Genomic DNA, 19,609 nt, shown 5'->3' on the forward strand with positions numbered 1-19,609 from the left:
TGGAAAATAATCCCTATCTGTGATTATTGTTGAGGGTTTCTTACCCGAGATAGCCTATAGTCTAGTTTGTATGTGTTTGTATTTGTCTATGGTGTGTGGGATAGTATTTGGTATTTTTAAAAATTAAGCAATAATAAAAATTGTATTTTTAATTATATAGTTAAGGTAGACTGTCAAAAATTGGATTTACTGCCTTGCATTTACTGTTTTTGAAACCCAACTGTACTACATTATTAGGTCACCTCGGCCATATTGTTGTGCCTGCTCTGCAATCATGGACCTAGGTTTTCTATGTCAATGGCGCAAATCTGCCATAACACTATATAAGCTTTTTGTCTGAGACTTCCTGCACAATTCAGCTCAACTACATCAGTTCCTTCTGAATCTTCCCAACAAACTCATGGATTACTGCTCTGCTACAACCATTTCTATTGCTCCTGAAGTTCCAGTTCCTTTCCTGACACCACAGTCTTCCTGTACCAACTAGGTTGCCCTCCTGCATCGACGCCTTTTGCTTATTGGGTTCAAGGGCTTTGAGAATCTACTTCTCCAGGTGTGGTGAGACATAACATCACTAAAGCACACGCCGTGCATGTAGACACCTCAATAAATGTTAGGACTTGAAACAGTTAACGATGCAACTACAAGACAGCTACAATAGGAAGAATGCCTGTACATTTAGTAAGAGCAAATTGTTCACAAATGGAACCATTGGTGCAGAATTTACACATTTTAAGGATGTGGTCAGAAGAGTAATACAGTGCTTTGAGAAAAGTATGCATACCCTGTGAACTTTTCCACATTTTTTTCCACTGTGCATTCACAAACCTAAAGCACCACCCAGCATTTTATTTTTTATCTCTTGCAGCGCTGAAGTAGCACTTTGAACCCAAGATCCCTGCCTTTACTATTATACTGACCCTCTGCTATCTTTAGCTTTTACAGAGACCGCTCTGGTCCCACAGAGCCATCTTGTGACTGCAACGTCTGACTGGCTTGAAGTCAGGAGTTATAACACAAGCTCTCAATGAGAGCAAGAACAAGGCCAGAATGAGGCCCTCATAGAGATGTATTGAGTTAGAATCATAGAATGTTAGAGTTGGAAGGGACCTCCAGGGTCATCGTGTCCAGCCTCCTGCTCAATGCAGGATTCACTATATCATCCCATACAGATATCTGTCTAGTCTCTGCGTGAAGACTTCCATTGAAGAACTCACCACCTCTCCTGACAGTCTGTTCCACTTATTGACCACCCTCACTATCAAAAACCTTTTTTTCTAATATCCAATCTGTATCTTCTTCCTTTCAGTTTCATTCCTTTGCTTCTCGTGTTTCCGTGAGCAAATGAGAATAAGGATGATCCCTCTACACTGTGATATTCTTTCAGATATTTGCAGACAGCTATTAAGTCTCCTCATAGCCTTCTTTTTTGAAAGCTGAACATTCCCAGATCCTGTAACTGTTCCTCGTAGGACATGGTTTTCAGTTCTCTCACCATTCTGGTAGCTCTTCTCTGAACTTGTTCCAGTTTGTTAATGTATTTTTTAAAATGTGGTGCCCAGAATTGGACACAGTATTATAGATAAGGTCTGACCAAAGAGGAGTACAGGGGGATAATTAGTTCATGTTATCTAGACTCTATCCTTCTCTTAATATGTCCGAGATCTGTGTTTGCTTTTTTTGCTGCTGCATCACACTGTTGATTTATGTGCAGTCTGTGATCTATTAGTACACCCAAGTCTTTTTCACAAGTACTGTTGCTTAGTTCTATACCTCCCATTCAGCGGCACGGATAACAGATGAAGATGGAGGCAGGTGAGACTAAGGCGGGCTTTACACGTTGCGACATTGGTAACGATATATCGTCGGGGTCACGTCGTTAGTGACGCATATCCGGCGCCGTTACCGACATCGCAGCGTGTAAACCCTAGGAGTGACGATCACCGATCGCAAAAACGTCAAAAATCGTTGATCGGTGACACGTCACTCCTTTTCATAATATCGCTGCTGCTGCCGGTACGATGTTGTTTGTCGTTCCTGCAGCACCACACATCGCTGTGTGTGACACCGCAGGAACGACAAACATCTCCTTACCTGCCTCCACTGACAATGCGGATGGAAGGAGGTGGGCGGGATGTTATGTCCCGCGCATCTCCGCCCCTCCACTTCTATTGGCCGGCCACTTAGTGACGTCGCTGTGACGCCGAACGCACCTCCCCCTTAAAGGAGATATTGTTCGGCGGTCACAGCAACGTCGCCGACCAGGTATGTGCGTGTGAAGCTGCTGTAGCGATAATGTTCGCTAAGGCAGCAATCACCACATATCGCATGTGAGACGGGAGCGGGTGCTATCGCGCTCAGCATCGCTAGCAATTGCTAGCGATGTCGCAGCGTGTAAAGCCCGCCTAAGACCGGGGCCAGGGGACTTAGATTTAAGCACCACTCCAGCAAATAAAAAAAATGCTTTAAATGTATTTTATTGGGATGTTATGTGATATGCCAACACTTCATTGCAAGTTTTTGTAAAGTATAAATGAAATGATACATGGTTTTCTAAATATTTCAAAAATATAAATCTGAAAAATGTGACGTGCATTTGCATTCAGCCCCCTAGTCAATACTTTGTAGGACCACCTTTCGTTTCAATTATTGCTGAAAGTCTTTTAGGGTATATGCTTTGCACATCTAAATGTTGAACGTTCATGGGGGTATGGATACTTTTTTTTAAGGCATTGTATATGTAGATTATTTTCCTTCAGTCTATAAATTACAATATCAACATTGTGGATAAGGTTTTGCAAAGTGGAGAAAAGGGTGAAATCTGCAGGAAAAGCCACTGCATTTACGCATGAAAATTCACACAATTTGGTGTTGGATTTTCCGCCGCTGAAAATGTAATAACCGCTTCAACTTTGAAAATGTGTCAATTTACGATTTAGCAATCTAATTCTGGTTAGTAGGCTGTTCAAGAAAAGTAAGAATAAAGACTCACCCGCTCTGTGTGCCCCTTGTAGGTGTTTAAGTGGCAGTGTTATAGAGTCGTGCTCCACATTTGAGGTAATAATATGTGGTAAGGCCTTGTCTAAAGAATTGATTAGCTCTTTCTTGGTGGTTATGTTGAAGTAGTCCACAGCTGAAAACAATACCATGTTGTTGGCCTGCAAGAGGAATGTATTAAATCAACTAAGACATACACTGCAGTTTTAAAAAGTTTTTTCAAAAGATAGTAAATTATCCCAATTAGCTATAGGGGATAACTTACAGATCAATGGGTATCTGACCTTAGGAATCCCTAGTGATCTCGATAAGGGGCTCTGGAACCCAAGATCTGAGCTCTGCATAGTCCAGTCTTGAATAAACCGCTCAGCTGTTTCCGACAGTCCTGTAGACAAAGGGTCGAGTATGTACACTTACAATCCATTCAAGATGGTGCCTTGCAGAATCTGGTACTGGGTTCCAGTGCCTTGTGCTCGGGATCTCTGAGGGTCCCAGTGATAAGTAAGTTATCCCGTACACTATAGATAGGGGGTAACTTAATATCCTGGAAATAACTTTTAAAGTGTAACCGTCATTTTGATTTTTATTTCATGAATAAATAGTACACGTGAAAATAAGTAACTTTGTAATAATCGTATTAGAGAAATATGCTACTTTTTCGGTCAGAATTGATCAGTCATTACTAAAATTCTCAATTCAGAGGTAAAATTTGTATTGAGTGAAGACTTTCCCATTACTGAGATAGGAGATGGCGGCTATTACTGATGAGATTCTATGATGACATCAGGAGAGAGGAGCTAGAGACAGAGGGAGGAGCTAGATACGAAGGGAGGAGCTAGAGACGGAGGGAGGAGCTCGAGACGGAGGGAGGAGCTAGAGACAGAGAGAGGATCTAGAGACGGAGAAAGGAGCTAGAGACGGAGAGAGGAGCTAGAGACAGAGAGAGGAGCTAGAGACAGAGATTGGAGCTAGAGACAGAGAGAGGAGCTAGAGACGGAGAGAGGAGCTAGGGAGGAGCTAGAGATGGAGGGAGGAGCTAGAGACGGAGGGAGGAGCTAGAGACGGAGGGAGGAGCTAGAGGCAGAATGACAAGCTAGAAGCAGAGGGAGGTGATAGAGGCAGAGGGAGAAGCTAGAGGCAGAGAGAGAAGCTGGAGGCAGACTGAGGAGCTGGAGGCAGACTGAGGAGCTGGAGTGAGGGAATAGAGGCGGAGGGAGGGGATAGAGGCAGAGGGAGAAGCTAGAGGCAGAGGGAGAAGCTAGAGGCAGAGGGAGAAGCTAGAGGGAGGAGCTGGAGGCAGACTGGGGAGCCAGAGACAGACCGAGGAGCCAGAGGCAGACCGAGGAGCCAGAGGCAGACCGAGGAGCCAGAGGCAGACCGAGGAGCCAGAGGCAGACCGAGGAGCCAGAGGCAGACCGAGGAGCTAGAGGCAGACCGAGGAGCTAGAGGCAGACTGAGGAGCTAGAGGCAGACTGAGGAGCTAGAGGCAGACTGAGGAGCTAGAGGTGGAGGAAGGGGATAGAGGCTGAGGGAGGAGATATAGGCAGAGGGAGGAGCTAGAGGGAGGAGCTAGAGGCAGACGGAGGAGCTAGAGGCAGACTGAGGAGCTAGAGGCAGACGGAGGAGCTAGAGACAGAGCTCCTCTATTGTCCGATGGTTATGCTTTAAAGTACTGCACCACAACAGGCTGGGAAAAAATAGAATCTATTATTTACAGGAAATAACAGTGATCTCTGTCAAGATTCATTTTTATGAAAATCAATCAGTCAAATGCCTTCAAAACATCACACATACCAAAAAAGGGCCAGCTGCAAGTGAAAACGTACAATCTGTGTACTGATTAAACTACCATTAAACTCACTTCTGTCCCTCCAGAGGTATAGATGATATCTTCTGGTCTTGCTCCCACCATCTGGGCTATGTGAGCCCGTGCTGTGTCGATTAGTTGTTTCGCCTTGCATCCTGCAAATTGGAAAAAAAACAATAATAATATATACGTTTAACTTTCCCATGGACGTTCTCAGTTTTGCTACATCTGAACATAACGCTGTTTCCCTTAGTCTCATCAAGACTCTACGGTGACCATAGTTTGCAGCAGAGACATGATTTGGTTGGCTATTCCCATCACTCGCGGTTCTTAAGACTTGCAGCAAAGCCTGGAAGACGCGGTCAGATGTCTCTAAGTATTTACAAGGCTGTACATCTGTAACACAACCACAGACAAGCACTAACTACTTTAACAGGATTACTTTTTAAACTTTAAACACTTCCACTTGGTGGACTACACATGTACTAATGTCATTGTAGATGACGAGCCATGTTAATGTGATAGGCCTAAAACACGAGGCCTATGGCCTGCATTAACAATACATTAGCATCACGGATAAAAGGGATGAGAGTTCTAATCTGACTGAAATGCAAGGATGCTGGCCTCATTCTATATTAATGCTTTTCTGCTTTATTTTATTCTTCTCTAAAATGAATTCTGCTTTTCCCTCTTTAACGTAATTAAAAAAAGTAAATGAGAAGGATCTAACCTAAAAAACCTGAAACAAAAGAAAGTTCCCATCCATACTTACAAATTCCCAAAACCCTGCATACATGCGGTTTCCTGGGCATTTTGGAGGGTTCCAGAAATGTGCCGGGGGCCTGACTTAAAGGGGTTATCCGGCAATAACATAATGATGGCACATGTGTAGGATAGCTCATAAATACGAGATTGGCGGGGGTCTGACACCAAGCACCCTCACCCGATCGATCAGCTGAAATCTGCACCAGCAGCAGCACATAAGTGATGTCCAATGTGGAACTCACCGTGTTGGTACATTGTGTAGCAGTCGCTGCCATATACTGCAGTTTTTCGTTCGTTCACTTCAATGGCTGATAAATAATGGACAAGGTTCCTGCTTTACACTCTATGATCTGCATACATCCAGCCTCTGCAGGAGCAGATATCAAATGATCGGTGGGATTGATGGGTGTCAGACTCCAACATATCTCATACAGATGACCTATAGTCATGGACAACCCCTTAAAATATTAACATTTTAGCATTCAAAGATTTGCTAAGTATAAAAATAAAAATGTTTTAGGACATTCAGGGATGGGTTAAGGCCAATGCGGGCCAGCTTGGAAGCCTAAGAATAATAGCCAACCACTGCATTCACCCTTCCTATAATTTGGCCCTGAATACATTGGGGCTTTTTTGTGCCACAGTTTTAGTGCACATTGCATCCTAAACCATACCCCCTTTACAGCCAAGTCATGCCCCTAACACAAAGTCACAACTTACATTTGCACAAGCCTCAAAGAGTTTTAAACATGTACTTGGCACATATTAGAGATGCACCTTTACTCCCTGACTTTGATGAGAACTTGCATGTCAAGTTCACATTTTTCCTGGCAGATGATGGCTCTGTTATTCAGCCATCATCTGCCTCTAACAGCTGCGGGTGGGTGTTAAATGCTGTTGTTCATCTGTGAAAGCGGCAGCATTTACAGTGTGCTGGCCAAGCAGGCACACCATTCTAAGCGCCCATCTGTGCATCTGTGAGGGGTCTGCTGAAGACCCCATATGCCTGTATTAACGGTACTACTGTCATAACGGTACTACTATGAAATGCTGCCTGTAGTTGGTGTTTATAGGAGACCATGCTTATTGCTACATGTAGGGATACCATGGTATTGTTGTGAATAGTAGAAGTGATTGGATGATCTAAGGTTCAAGTCACCTAAGGGGACTACAACACAGTAGAAAGTGAAAAAAAAATATTTTTTAACATATGAAAAAGAAAATGTAAAAAAAAAAGAGAATTTTGTTTACTTACCGTAAATTCTTTTTCTTATAGTTCCGACATGGGAGACCCAAACCATGGGTGTATAGCTTCTGCCTCCGGAGGACACACAAAGTACTACACTAAAAGTGTAGCTCCTCCCTCCGAGCATATACACTCCCCGGATGACAAATCCAACCAGTTTAGTGCCAAAGCTGAAGGAGGACATCCACCCATAAGTAGAGATAGAGTAAAACCCGGAATAACCGGAACTTCTGTCTACAACAACAGCCGGTGAAAACACACGGAACAAGAAAGCTGCCAACAGGCAACAGGGAGGGTGCTGGGTCTCCCATGTCGGAACTATAAGAAAAAGAATTTACGGTAAGTAAACAAAATTCTCTTTTTCTTTATCGTTCCTTATGGGAGACCCAAACCATGGGACGTCTCAAAGCAGTCCATGGGTGGGAAATAAACAGAAACTGAGAAGTAGGCGAAACCTAACTTCACAAATGGGCGACAGCCGTCCGAAGGATGCGTCTGCCCAAGCTCGCATCTGCCGAAGCATGAGCATGCACTTGGTAGTGCTTCGAAAGGGTGTGCAGACTAGACCAAGTGGCAGCCTGACAGACCTGCTGAGCCGTAGCCCAAGAGGCACCGACAGCTCTGGTCGAGTGCGCCTTAATCCCTGGCGGGGGAGGCATCTGAGAACATAGGTAGGCATCGGATATGGCCGACCTAATCCAATGAGCTAGGGTCGGTTTAGAAGCCGAGAGACCCTTGCGCTGACCTGTGGTCAGCACAAAAAGAGAGGTGCACCGCCTAAAAAAACAGCGGTGCGTGACACATAGATCCGGAGCGTCCGCACCAAATCTAAAGCATGCCACGCTTTCTCAAAGCGATGCACAGGGGCCGAACAAAGGGAAGACAATGAAATGTCCTGGTTAAGGTGGAACGGAGACACCACCTTAGGGAGAAGGCCCGGAGTTGGATGGAGAACCACCTTGTCTTGGTAAAAAAAAACAAAAAGGGTGACTCCGAAGAGAGCACAGTCAAATAAGAGACTCTCCTGAGAGAAATTATGGCCATCAGAAAAACCACTTTCTGTGAAAGACTAAACAACGAAACCTCCCTAAGAGGCTCAAAGGGGGGTTTCTGTAAGGCCATGAGGACCAAAGAAAGGTCTCAGGGATCCAGAGACCGCCGGTAAGGCGGAATGATGTGAGATGCGCCCTGCATGAAGGTGCGCACCTGGGCCAGTCGGGCGATACGCCGCTGACAGAGCCGAGACCTGTCCCTTGAGGGAATGAGGGACAGACCTAGCTGCAGGCTGGACTGTAGAAAGGACAGGATGGTCGGCAAGGAAAAAACGGCCAAGGAGCATGGCGGGAAGAACGACACCAGGACAGGAAAATTCTCCAAGTCCTGAGATAAAACCTGGCCGAGGAAGACTTCCGAGCCTGAGTCATAGTGAAGATGACCTCGGAAGGAATGCCTGAAGCCGTAAGGATTCAGGGCTCAAGAGCCACGCCGTCAATCTGAGAGCCGCAGAATTGTTGTGGAAAAACGGACCCTCTGAGAGAACGTCTGGCCGGTCCGGGAGATGCCACAGCACCTCTACGAACAGACGGAGCAGGTCTGGGAACCAAGCTCGCCTGCGCCTGGGGCGATGAGTACGACCCGACGGCCCTCCATTTTGATCTTGCGCAGGACTCTGGGCAAAAGAGCTAGAGGGGGAAACACGTAGGCCAGACGGAACTGGGACCAATCTGGAACCAGCGCGTCCGCTGCTAAGGCCTGAGGATCGTGGGAGCGAGCCACGTAAACCGGGACCTTGTTGTTGTGCCGGGATGCCAGTAGATCCACTCCCGGAGTGCCCTGCCTGCTAAATTGACCGGAACACTGCCGGATGCAGGGCTCACTCGCCGCTGTCCACGGTTTGACGGCTGAGATAATCTGCCTCCCAGTTCTCTGCGCCTGGGATGTGGACTGCGGATATGGTGGACTTGGAGTCCTCCGTCCACTGAAGGATATGTTGAACTTCCAACATTGCTAGGCGGCTGCGAGTCCTAGGACTACAGCCCTGATTTCCAGCACATTGATCGAGAGGGCTGATTCGGACGGAGTCCAAGTGCCCTGTGCTCGGTGGTGGAGAAACACTGCTCCCCAGCCGGATAGACTGGCATCCGTGGTGAGAATCACCCATGACGGGGCCAGAAAGGAGCGTCCCTGGTACAGAGAGAGGGGCCGAAGCCACCACTTAAAGAGAGCTCCTGGTCTGTGGCGACAGAGCCACCAGCCTGTGCAAGGAAGAAGTCCCTTGTCCCAACAGCGGAAAATGTCCAGCTGCAGGGGACGCAGATGGAACTGGCAAGGGGAACCGCTTCTATTGACGCCACCATCTGACCCAGCACCTGCATGAGGTGCCTGATGGAATGACGGCGGAGCCTCAGCAGAGAGCGAACCGCCAGATGAAGAGACTGCTGTTTGACTAAGGGCAGCTTCACAAGTGCCAGCAGAGTCTCGAATTGCATCCGTAGGTACGTAAGTTCCTGGGTCGGGGTCAGAGTGGACTTGCAAGCGTGGCGAGAGTGAGCGAGACACTCCGCTGACAGTCTGCACTGGATGGATGAAGCCCTGACTAGAAGGGCGTCCAGGAAAGGAATCACTACCAACCCTTGGAGGAGCAGAACCGCAACTGGTGAATACACGAGGGGCCGTGGCTAACCCAAAGGGGAGAGCCACGAATTGGAAATGTTCCTCTCCGATTACAAAACGTAGCCAACGCTGGTGTGAAACTGCGAATGGCACATGCAGAGAGACATCTCTGATGTCGATGGATGCTAAGAAATCTCCTTGGGTCATTGACTGATCGCAGAGATTCCATGCAAAATTGCCGCACCTGAACATGCTTGTTGAGAAGCTTGAGATCCAGGTCGGAAAGCACCGTCCTTTTCGGGGACTAGGAAGAGATTTGAGTAGAAATCTCAGAACCATTCCCAGTCGGGAACTGGTACAATTACTCCATTGGCCTGCAAGAATGCCACGGCCTGTGAGAAGGCGGCGGCCTTGGAGCAGGGGGGAGTTGTCAGAAAAAATCTGTTTGGCGGCTGAATAGAATTCTATTCTGTAGCCGTGGGAGATGGTAACCCACACCCACTGATCGAAGACGTGTTGAAACCACACGTCGCCCAAGAGGGAGAGCCTGCCACCGACCAAGGACGTTACTGGCGCGGCCAGATAATCAAGAGGAGGCTGTCTTGGTGGCAGCAGCTCCTGCCGACTTAGGACGCGGCTTCATGCGCCAGTTGGTTTACGGACCTTGGCTGAGTTAGTGGACGAGGCCGAGGGCTTAGAGGACGACCAGTTAGAGGAAACGAAAGAAACGAAACCTCGACTGGTTCCTGCCTTGGAAGGTTTCCTGGGTTGTGGCATGGAAGTACTCTTCCTGCCAAAAGCTTCCTTAATAATTTCATCCAGTTGTTCACCGAATAGACTGGTCCCAGCAAAAGGGAGTCCAGCAAGGAACTTCTTAAGAAGCATCTGCCTTCCACTCTCGAAGCCACAGGAACCTGCGGATAGCGAGGGAAGTAGCCGAGGCCACCGCAGTGCGGTGACAGTCTCCAGCTATAGGATGAAAAGACTGAAGCCTGGAAGTTAAGGCAACCAATTCGGGCATAAAGGCCCTGGTGAGGGAATGCATCTCCTCCCGAGAAGCAGAGATGGCTTTGAGAGCCCGCACTGCTGCAAAAGATGGGGAGAACGAGGCCCCTGCCGCCTCATATATAGATTTTGCCAGAAGGACAACCTGGCGGACAGTGGGATCCTCAGAGAGGTGCGGTCAGCCACTGATACAACTGTCCGGGCTGAAAGTCTAGACACCGGAGGGTCCACCCTTGGTGAATGAGCCCACTCCTTGACCACCATTGGTGGAAGGGGGAAACAGTCATCAGAACCACGCTCTGGGAAGCGTCTGTCAGGACAGGCTCTGGGCTTGGTCACAGTGACCTGAATGCTGGAGTGGATAAGGAACACACTCCTTGTTCTCTTAGGCAAGGTATACTGATGCTTTTCTGCCAAAGAGGGGTGCTCCCCTGATACAGGCGGATTGAGGTCCAGTACAAATATAATGGACGCAATCAAATCATTAGCATCTGTGTCACTTTCGGACAGATCAATGGGGTACATGGAGAGCGTCCGAGCCCCCAGTAAGGCATCCTCCTTGTCCTGCGAGTCAGCTCGTGAACCAGAGCCGCGGGGCGAGGAGGGAAAGGGGACCCTGCGTCTCCATTTTAGGAGGACGGGCTCCCAGATGAAGAATCCTCTGTGAGCTTTGCTGAGCGAGCCGTAGCAGCAGAAGCGCCCTGAGAAGGGGGCTGATGCATGCTCAGCAGTGTCCGGGACAGCTGTCCCCTGGAGAGAGGGATTCTACCCCGGAGCCGGAGCAGCCGGAGGGACCACTGGGGATAAGCCTCCAGGCTGAGGCACCACTATGTCAGAGCAGGCATCACAATGTGGTTATGTGCTCGGTACAGACAGCACGAGTCAACATGTGGTGCATAATAAAAAACAGCCTTGCAGCCCTGCACTGATATGAGACATGCTGCAAAGGTGGGGGCTCTGTCCAGAAAGACCCCCAGCAGAGTATATAAACAGAGTATATAAGCAGCAGCACAACCAGATGTTGTGGCTTGCCAGACCGTTTAACATAACATCTCTGCTCCGGATTCCCCAGAAGTGGGGGCTTTTCAGAAAAAAAAAAAAAAAACCCCAGCAGAGTATATAAACAGAGTGAATAAGCAGCAGCACAACCGGAGGTTGTGGCTTGCCAGACTGTTTAACATAGGGGCATCTCTGTGCCCTCCAGATCCCCCAGAACTGGGGGCTCTGTCCCAGGCCCCCATTTGTCACAATGTGTTTGCAGACATTGATCTCTGTGCCCTAGAACGCTGAGAAAATGGCGTCCGCAGCGAGGAGAGGGGGCGGGGCCTACTCTGAGAGCAGGACGGAGGGCAAATGAGGCATACAGGGGAGGGAATCTTTCCTCAGTGAGGAGTGTCCCTTCCCTGTGCTGAGCAGCCGCTGGGCGGAGCCACCCTGTCTCACTGCACTGACTGACATAGAATCGAAACTAGGCCTCAGGCGAAGCCGGGGCCTAGATTTAAACATGCGGCCAGCGTGCAGGCACCATCGGCGCGGTTCTCCAGTGAAAACTGGAGAACCGGCCGGAAATGTTAAAACATACATATAACACATTCTCCCCCACAAATAAAGTACAAGGGACCCCTAGAAAGACCACTTTCTGTGGTAATAACGTCTCAGTACTTAGCTTGAGACGCAGGTGCCAGGTCCCTGGGGGGTCATCGCTCCGTCCGGCAGGATCCTGAACAGGGCTGCGGATGGAGACCGGTCTCCTGCAAAGCAGTGAGAACCGTGATGGCTCCCACTTCAAACCAGAGCCCCAAGGGATGGCGAAGGAGCGCGGCATGTGAAGGCTCCAGCCCTGAAATCAACCTTAACAGCACCGCCGACACAGTGGGGTGAGAAGGGACATGCCGGGAGTCCAGATTGGACCCGCTTTTCTTCCAAATCTTTGAAATCAAAAATCAAAAATCAGAGGATGCATGTGTGTGTGACCTCCTGAACACAAAGCATTGAACTGGTTGGATTTGTCATCCGGGGAGTGTATATGCTCGGAGGGAGAAGCTACACTTTTAGTGTAGTACTTTGTGTGTCCTCCGGAGGCAGAAGCTATACACCCATGGTTTGGGTCTCCCATAAGGAACGATAAAGAAAAAAATCTAAAAGTTCAAATCACTCTCTTTTCCCAAATTGAAATTTAAAGAATAAAACAAATAAAAAAAAAATAAAAATAGACATATTTGGTATTACTGCATTCATAAAAGTCTATCAAAATATAAAATAAATTAAAGCAAGTGGTAAATGGTGTAATGAGAAAAAAAAAAATTAAAAACACAATAATTGCATTTTTCAGTCCCAACACTGCAATAGAAGGCGATTAAAATATTGTATCAAAAAAATGTCAGCTTGGGGCACAAATGAAGCCCTCACACAGCCACATGAAACAAATATGTAACATATTACATTATTATTATATATATATTGATATTGCCAGGTAAGTGTTACTGAACATGGTGAATTAAAAAAGAATTGCAGAAACTAGCTTTTTTTTCAGTATTTCACTACACTTGGAATTTTTCCCTGCTTTCCAGTACATCACATGATAAAATGAATAGTGTCAATCAAAAGTGGAACTCATCCCGCAAAAAAAAGCCCTCATATGTGGAGGTGGATGGAACAATAAAACAAAAAAAAATATAGCTCTTAGAAGAAGAGGAGAAAAAAAATCACTGAGGGTGAAGGGGTAAATCTGCCCCATTATTGTTTTATTTTCTGTTTGGATGGGTTCACCTAAAGAAAAAAATCTCACCTGCACTGTAACTGCTGCTGGGATTTCCCCAAGCTTCTTGCAGGGCCTGAGTAACAACATCTATTACTTCTGCAGCCGGTGGAGTCGTTGCATTGTAGTCTAAGTAGACCTTACTGTTCAAACAGGACAAAATAAGTTAATAATGACAATGAGAGACAGAAAACTGTTTCATAAGAATAAAACCCAGATGGATTAAATGGGTAATAAATGTATGAGGTCTACAATGGGGATCCAGAGTTCCCAATCCTCACAATTCACGACTGTAAGGCTGGAATCACACTTGCAAGAGACTCGTGCAAGTCTCGCATTGCATCACCCGACACGTCCACACACTCTCCTGACAGGAACAGGATAGCTGCATGTATTTCTATGCAGCTGAGATGCTCCAGTCCTGAGAGCTGCAGGCCGTGCCGGGTGATGCGATGCGAGACTCACGCGGGACTCTCACAAGTGTGACTCCTGCCAAATGGGGAGGAATGTGAAAGAGAGAGGAGTCTAATGAACGTTCCCCACATTGCACATTTGCCGTGGACAGTTTTCACAGCAAATCTGCAAGGAATTCAGCGCAGATCTGCATAAAACTGTGCATATCTCTCGGATTCCCTGAGAGCTAGCAGTGTATTGGGGGGGGGGGGGGGCGAAGAAGAGATTTACTTCTGCAGAGAATTCTCTGGTCCTAGCTCATCCAGATCTGCTGTGATAGCGATTGTCATAGAGTTCATAAAGGAATGGGATAAGTTGCTGGTGGAGATTGAGTATATTCATTATTATTTTTTTAGCATTTTCACTAGCAGACTGTGTTGTGGATCCACAGCAGACCCTCAACAAACTCCTCTCCACTCTGTATTTAATCCAGATGTTAGTCACCCCTTCTTGTTTATGAGGACCCCCAAAAAATCTATACCATTTATGCTGGTGAAACGGACGTGCTGCAGGTTTAAAAATCTGCCAAAGGTTCATATTTGGCCTGAAAATAAAAGCAAAGCATATGGATGAGATACGACTAATCTCAACCACGTTGCTAGCACTCTATTCCATTGTGGATTTGTCATCCGAAATTCTGGAAGCAAAATCTGGAAAAAATACAATATTTCTGAACACACCCGAAACGTTATTTTCCCTTTCTTGAACTCCTCCAAGGTAATTTGTAACCTATCAATGAGTAGAGTATTACGATGGGCTGGGAGGCGCTGCGCTTTCGTGGCTCACCATTTAGCTTGTTTCTCTTCCTTTTCCAACCATTGCTTCTCTTTTGCTGTGGTGCAATTTGCTTCCATGGCCAGAAGACTGAAAAGAAATAGATATGAGAGTCGCAGAAAAAGCGTGCTATTCTCTACAAACAGTGCAACCAGATGCAAAGAGAACTGCGCTGGGTCAGTCTGTGCTCCTCATCTCTTATTGTTAGCTCTTAGGCTGCTTGCACACATCCAGTTTTTGCTGTGCGGCACAATACAGCGCTTTGCAGAAAAAATGCAAACCTTTTTTTTGCCGCAGGATGCGTTTTTCCGCATAGACTTGCATTAGCACCGTATTGTGCCGCATGGCCTTGCGTTGTATCCGTTTTTTGCCGGATGCGGCATATTTAGCCCATGCGGCGGCCGGATGGAACGTTGCCTGGCACGTTTTTTTGTGTGGCGAAAAAAACGCATCGCGCCCGGCGCGATTTACAATGCAAGCCTATGGACGCCGAATGCGTCGTCCTGCGGCAAAAAACGCATCCGGCCACTGGATGTGTTTTTTTGCACTGCGCATGCTCAGTATCAAGGCGCATCTGTCAAAAAACGGACGGGCCGCATGGAAAAACTTATGCAACGGAACCGTTTTTTTCGCTGCATCCGTTGCATAGGTTTTTGAGCCGGATTGAACCACACTGCAAAAAACGGATGTGTGAAAGCAGCCTCAGATATTTAGGCTCTGTGCGCACTAGTGCGTTTTACCCGCGGATTTACCAGCGGATTTGCCGCGGAAATTTCTTGAGAAATGTCTGCAATCTTTGTGCAGACATTTCCCAGCAAATTCTATGAGAAAAAAAAATAGCTGTGCGCACTGTGCGGATTTTTCTCAAGAAATTTCCTTGAGAAGAATTTCTCGAGAAAATTTCTTGAGAAAATGAGCATGTCCATTCTTTTCCGCAGGTACCCTGCGGATTTCGGCAGTACAGCCTGCAAAATCCGCAGGGAACTACCCGCGGGAAAATCACGGCAAATTCGCGGCTATTCCGCGGCTAATCCGCGGCAAATCCGCATGCGGATTTGGTGCGGATTTTTTCCGGAGGTCCGGAAATCTTTCACTCCCAGAAGTTTCTCAAGAAATTTTCTTGAGAAACTTCACATTTCTAGTGCGCACATAGCCTAAGGTCTACCAGAAGATTGATCAGTGGAGGGCCGTGATCTAGTACACGATCCGGATGCTAAGACTAGAGATGCATAAAAGGGAATCTGTCAGTACAATCAACCCTCCTAAGCCGTCTATATGGGCAGGTAGGGCATAGGAAGCCAAATAAAATGATACCTGGATATCTTCAATTTCATCTTTTATTCCAGAAAAATCCATGTTTTTCTCAATATGTAATTGAGCTGTCAGGACACAGATCTGCCTCCAGAGCTTATTAGGAATTAAAGGAGGAGTTACCAGTGTGAGACATGTAGATCAGGAGAGCAGGCTGTCAGTCATTACATGTGCTTCCATGGTAATGTTTCCTTTCATTTTATATAACCTCTGGAGGCAGGATTCTCAGGGAGATCAGTGTCCGGCCCATAGATCTTAACAGCTCATTTACATATTAAAAAATCATTTTATTCAGCCTTCTATGACCCACATGCCCGTACAGACGGCTTAGGAGGGTTCATTCTACTGACAGATTGCCTTTAAGACAGTCTTTCTGTTATGGCTGCAAAGCTCAGGGCCACGCTAATTCTACTTAATCAAACATAGACCACTACATTACATCAGTGGTGATCTAAATTCAGCTCAGTAGAATCACAAGAGGTTCTAGTGTTACGTCCCTTAACTTTAACACATAAAATATGGCCAAGTTACAACCACCTCTAGCTTTTAACTTGGAGATTCAGTAAACAATACCCATATGTGTATGAGCCCAATAATGGTCAAAGTGGTCTCAAAGCTACTATGATGCTATCTTTTTTTCATGCTTCCCTTCTACCGACAAGCTTTTTGGAAATGGAAATTTCATTTTCCAGCAGTACTTGGCACCTGTCCTCACTGCCAAAACTACCAATACCTGGTTTAATAACCACAGTATTACTGTGCTTTTTTGGCCAGCAAACTCACCTGACCTAAACCCTATAGAGAATCTATGGAGTATTGTCAAGAGGAAGATGAGAGACACCAGACCCAACAATGCAGACGAGCTGAAAGCTACTATTAAAGCAACCTGGGCTTCCATAACACCTCAGCAGTGCCACAGGCTGATCGCCTCCATGCCAAGCCGCATTGATGCAGCAATTCATGCAAGAGGAGCCCCGACCAAGTATTGAGGCATTTAGGTCGTCCTAAAACCAAAAATTGTTAATGGTTGTTTATAGATGTTGTTCGTCGTTCCTGCGGCAGCACACATCGCTGTGTATGACACCGCAGGAGCGAGGAACCTCACCTTACATGCGTCCCGCCCGCAATGAGGAAGGAAGAAGGTGGGTGGGATGTTCGTCCCACTCATCTCCGCCCCTCCGCTTTGATTGGACGGTCGCTTAGTGACGCCGAACACACCTCCCCCTTGAGGGAGGGATTGTTTGGCAGTCACAGCGACTCTGCCGACCAGGTAAGTGCGTGTGACGCTGCCGTAGCGATAAAGTTCGCTGCGGCAGCGATCACACGATATCGCATGCACGACGGGGGCGGGTGCTTTTGCGTACGACATCGCTAGCAATTGCTAGAAATATCGTAGCGTGTAAAGCCTGCTTTAGGTTTTCATTGGCTGTAAGCCATAATCATCAACATTAACAGAAATAAACACTTGAACTAGATCCCTCTGTGTAATGACTCTATATAATATATGCGTTTCCCTTTTTGTATTGAATTACTGAAATAAATTAACTTTTTGATGATAATCTAATTTACTGAGATGCACTTGTAATTCTATTTTTTGCCATTTCTCCTGCTTGTAACTTCATGTAATGGCATTTCAAATAAAATTATGACAAACAAAACTTAAAGGGAACCTGTCAGGTCCAATATGCACCCAGAACCACGAGCAGTTCTGGGTGTATATTGCTCATTCCTGCCTAACCGTCCCTGTATACACCAGCATAGATAAAGAGATCTTTAGAAAAGGTATTTCTAAAGATCCATTATGATATGTTAATGAGCGAGGGGACTAGTCACAAGGGAGTTATATACCCCGACTACTACTCCCTCTTAGCATGTCCACAGTGGTAGGCTAACATGCTATTCAATGCCCACTGTCATCAGCGGTGACGTGTGTAGCTGTGTCCGTTGTCATCACTTCAGAATGCCGGGTTTAGGGTCAGTGCGCATGATCAAAGTCCCGGCAGTTCCGGTCATGCGCACTAGACCTCTCTGAAGCTGGGGTGAGTATACCCACCTGCATAGTGCGCATAACCGGAAGTGCTGGGACTGATCATGCGCACTGCCCAGCGTCTGAGGCGGTGACAACAGACACAGGTACGCGCGTCACCGCTGATAACACTGTGCACATCACACACAGCGTCCTGCTCCGTACCACTACCAGTGCTCATAATACTCGCTGCTCTGTCTGGCTCGATACCTCTGCGCTTGTTTGACAAAGGTCAGAATAGACCGAAACTTCACGTTTGACACTTGAGCCCAAAATAAAGATCTTCTTTTCACTGCAATTTGAGCGCTGGATTCTTTTTATATACTGATACGGAGTGGGATCCTATCTGGGCACCAGCAAACATTTTGGAGTCCCATATTTCTCTCGCGTACAGAAATGTAGTATAGTTCTCCTGATATAGCCATGTCTTTTACCTCATGTGCATGGCTTTGCAACTTAGGTATCCATTGTTACGACCACAAGCAACTGTCACTACATGGCTAGGGCCACAGGAGCGTATAACATCCAATGCAAGAGCATCAGAGGTGGTATGCTAATGACCCTCAGCGCCCGCTCCACTATGAGCGGAGTGCCATGCGACTGTGATCTGATATTGCGATCAGATCACAGCTGCGGAGCAGAGAGTGGGGTTAATCTCTCCATTTCCTCCATTGTCAGCCTGTGTGAATATCACACTGTACTTGGATGTCATCTGAATACAGTCCGATGTTTCTCTTGCACCCATAGACTTGTATGGGTGCGAGCGACATGGCTCTCACAGACAACTGCAGCCTGCTGCCATTGTTTTATTGGTCCTATTAGGGCTGAGGAAAATAATTGCACATTGGAACGGCCTGATGGAGTAACATTGGTCCGAGTGGAGTGAGATTTCATCGCATTCCAGTCATCAGATTTTACTCGTGTGTGCTAGGCCTATAAGTGGACAACCATAGTTACCCAAGGTCCTGCACATGAGGTAAGAGATATGGCTATATCAGGAGAACTATACTACATTTCTAATTGGAGGTATTTGCTAATATTATTATTACACCTACTACATATCGGGATAGGCTCTTGGGAGACAGGAATACCCTTTTAGTATAAAGCGGACCTGGAAACCAGTGTAGTGTCAGATCAATTTCACAAACCACGCGGTGCTACCGGATCTGACGTTATCGCTGATGTGTTTGGGCCCCGTTCACATCACACGTCTGTTTATAACATAGGAATTCTGTGTTTTTCAGATAGAAAAGGTGTCTATTACGGTCTATGGTGATATTCGTATGTTTGCTTTATTTTTTATGTATTTCTATTTTTTACTCTCGGACTGGTGGGCACAAGGAATACGGTAATGCAGAAAACCCACTGCAGCAGTGCACCTCACCCCGTCCCCCTGCAGGGGGCACTGTCACGCTCCACATAGGCACATATATGTATGGATACCGCCCCGTGTGTGCAGTGTGCACCGTATGGCGCTGCACGGTCCGCGCTGTGACTGACACTGATCCCACACACACTACTCACAGGGACTCGTCTACAGGAGAGAGGCAGAGAGAGGGCGGGCGGCGCTGCAGAGCGTCTGTGTACCATAGAGCGAGGGGATAGAGCGCCTCGTTTGACCGGAAATGCCTCCTACACGCGCCGGGCTGGGGAGTTGTAGACAGTTGTCATAGTGATGGCGCATGCGCCGCTTATTATCTAGCCTTTGTTCACTTTAGCTATCGCTTTTGGTGAGGAATATCAGTGCGTTCAGCGGCACAGCGCCTCCTGATGGTGTGGGAGGGATATGGCTGCAGATGTGTCTCTCAGACGTGGTTGTCATAGTTACCAGCCATAGCTATTGTCAGCGCCCTG

At 47.0% G+C, this 19,609-nt stretch overlaps 1 protein-coding gene across 1 annotated transcript in view; it reads right to left on the reverse strand.

The window, feature by feature from the left end:
* Window positions 1-19,348, reverse strand: part of SCLY (selenocysteine lyase) — a 76,324-nt gene extending 56,976 nt beyond the window's left edge. The window contains exons 1-5 of the mRNA XM_075338652.1: window positions 19,280-19,348; window positions 14,431-14,508; window positions 13,222-13,334; window positions 4,859-4,959; window positions 2,993-3,158 (exon numbers count right to left, since the gene is read on the reverse strand). Coding sequence (XP_075194767.1) covers window positions 2,993-3,158; window positions 4,859-4,959; window positions 13,222-13,334; window positions 14,431-14,498 — 448 coding nt within the window. The 5' untranslated portion in view covers window positions 14,499-14,508; window positions 19,280-19,348. The remainder of the gene's footprint in view (window positions 1-2,992; window positions 3,159-4,858; window positions 4,960-13,221; window positions 13,335-14,430; window positions 14,509-19,279) is intronic.
* Window positions 19,349-19,609: the final 261 nt, after the last annotated feature.

This window comes from Anomaloglossus baeobatrachus, chromosome 3 (assembly GCF_048569485.1).
Source record: "Anomaloglossus baeobatrachus isolate aAnoBae1 chromosome 3, aAnoBae1.hap1, whole genome shotgun sequence".
Taxonomy (NCBI): domain Eukaryota; kingdom Metazoa; phylum Chordata; class Amphibia; order Anura; family Aromobatidae; genus Anomaloglossus; species Anomaloglossus baeobatrachus.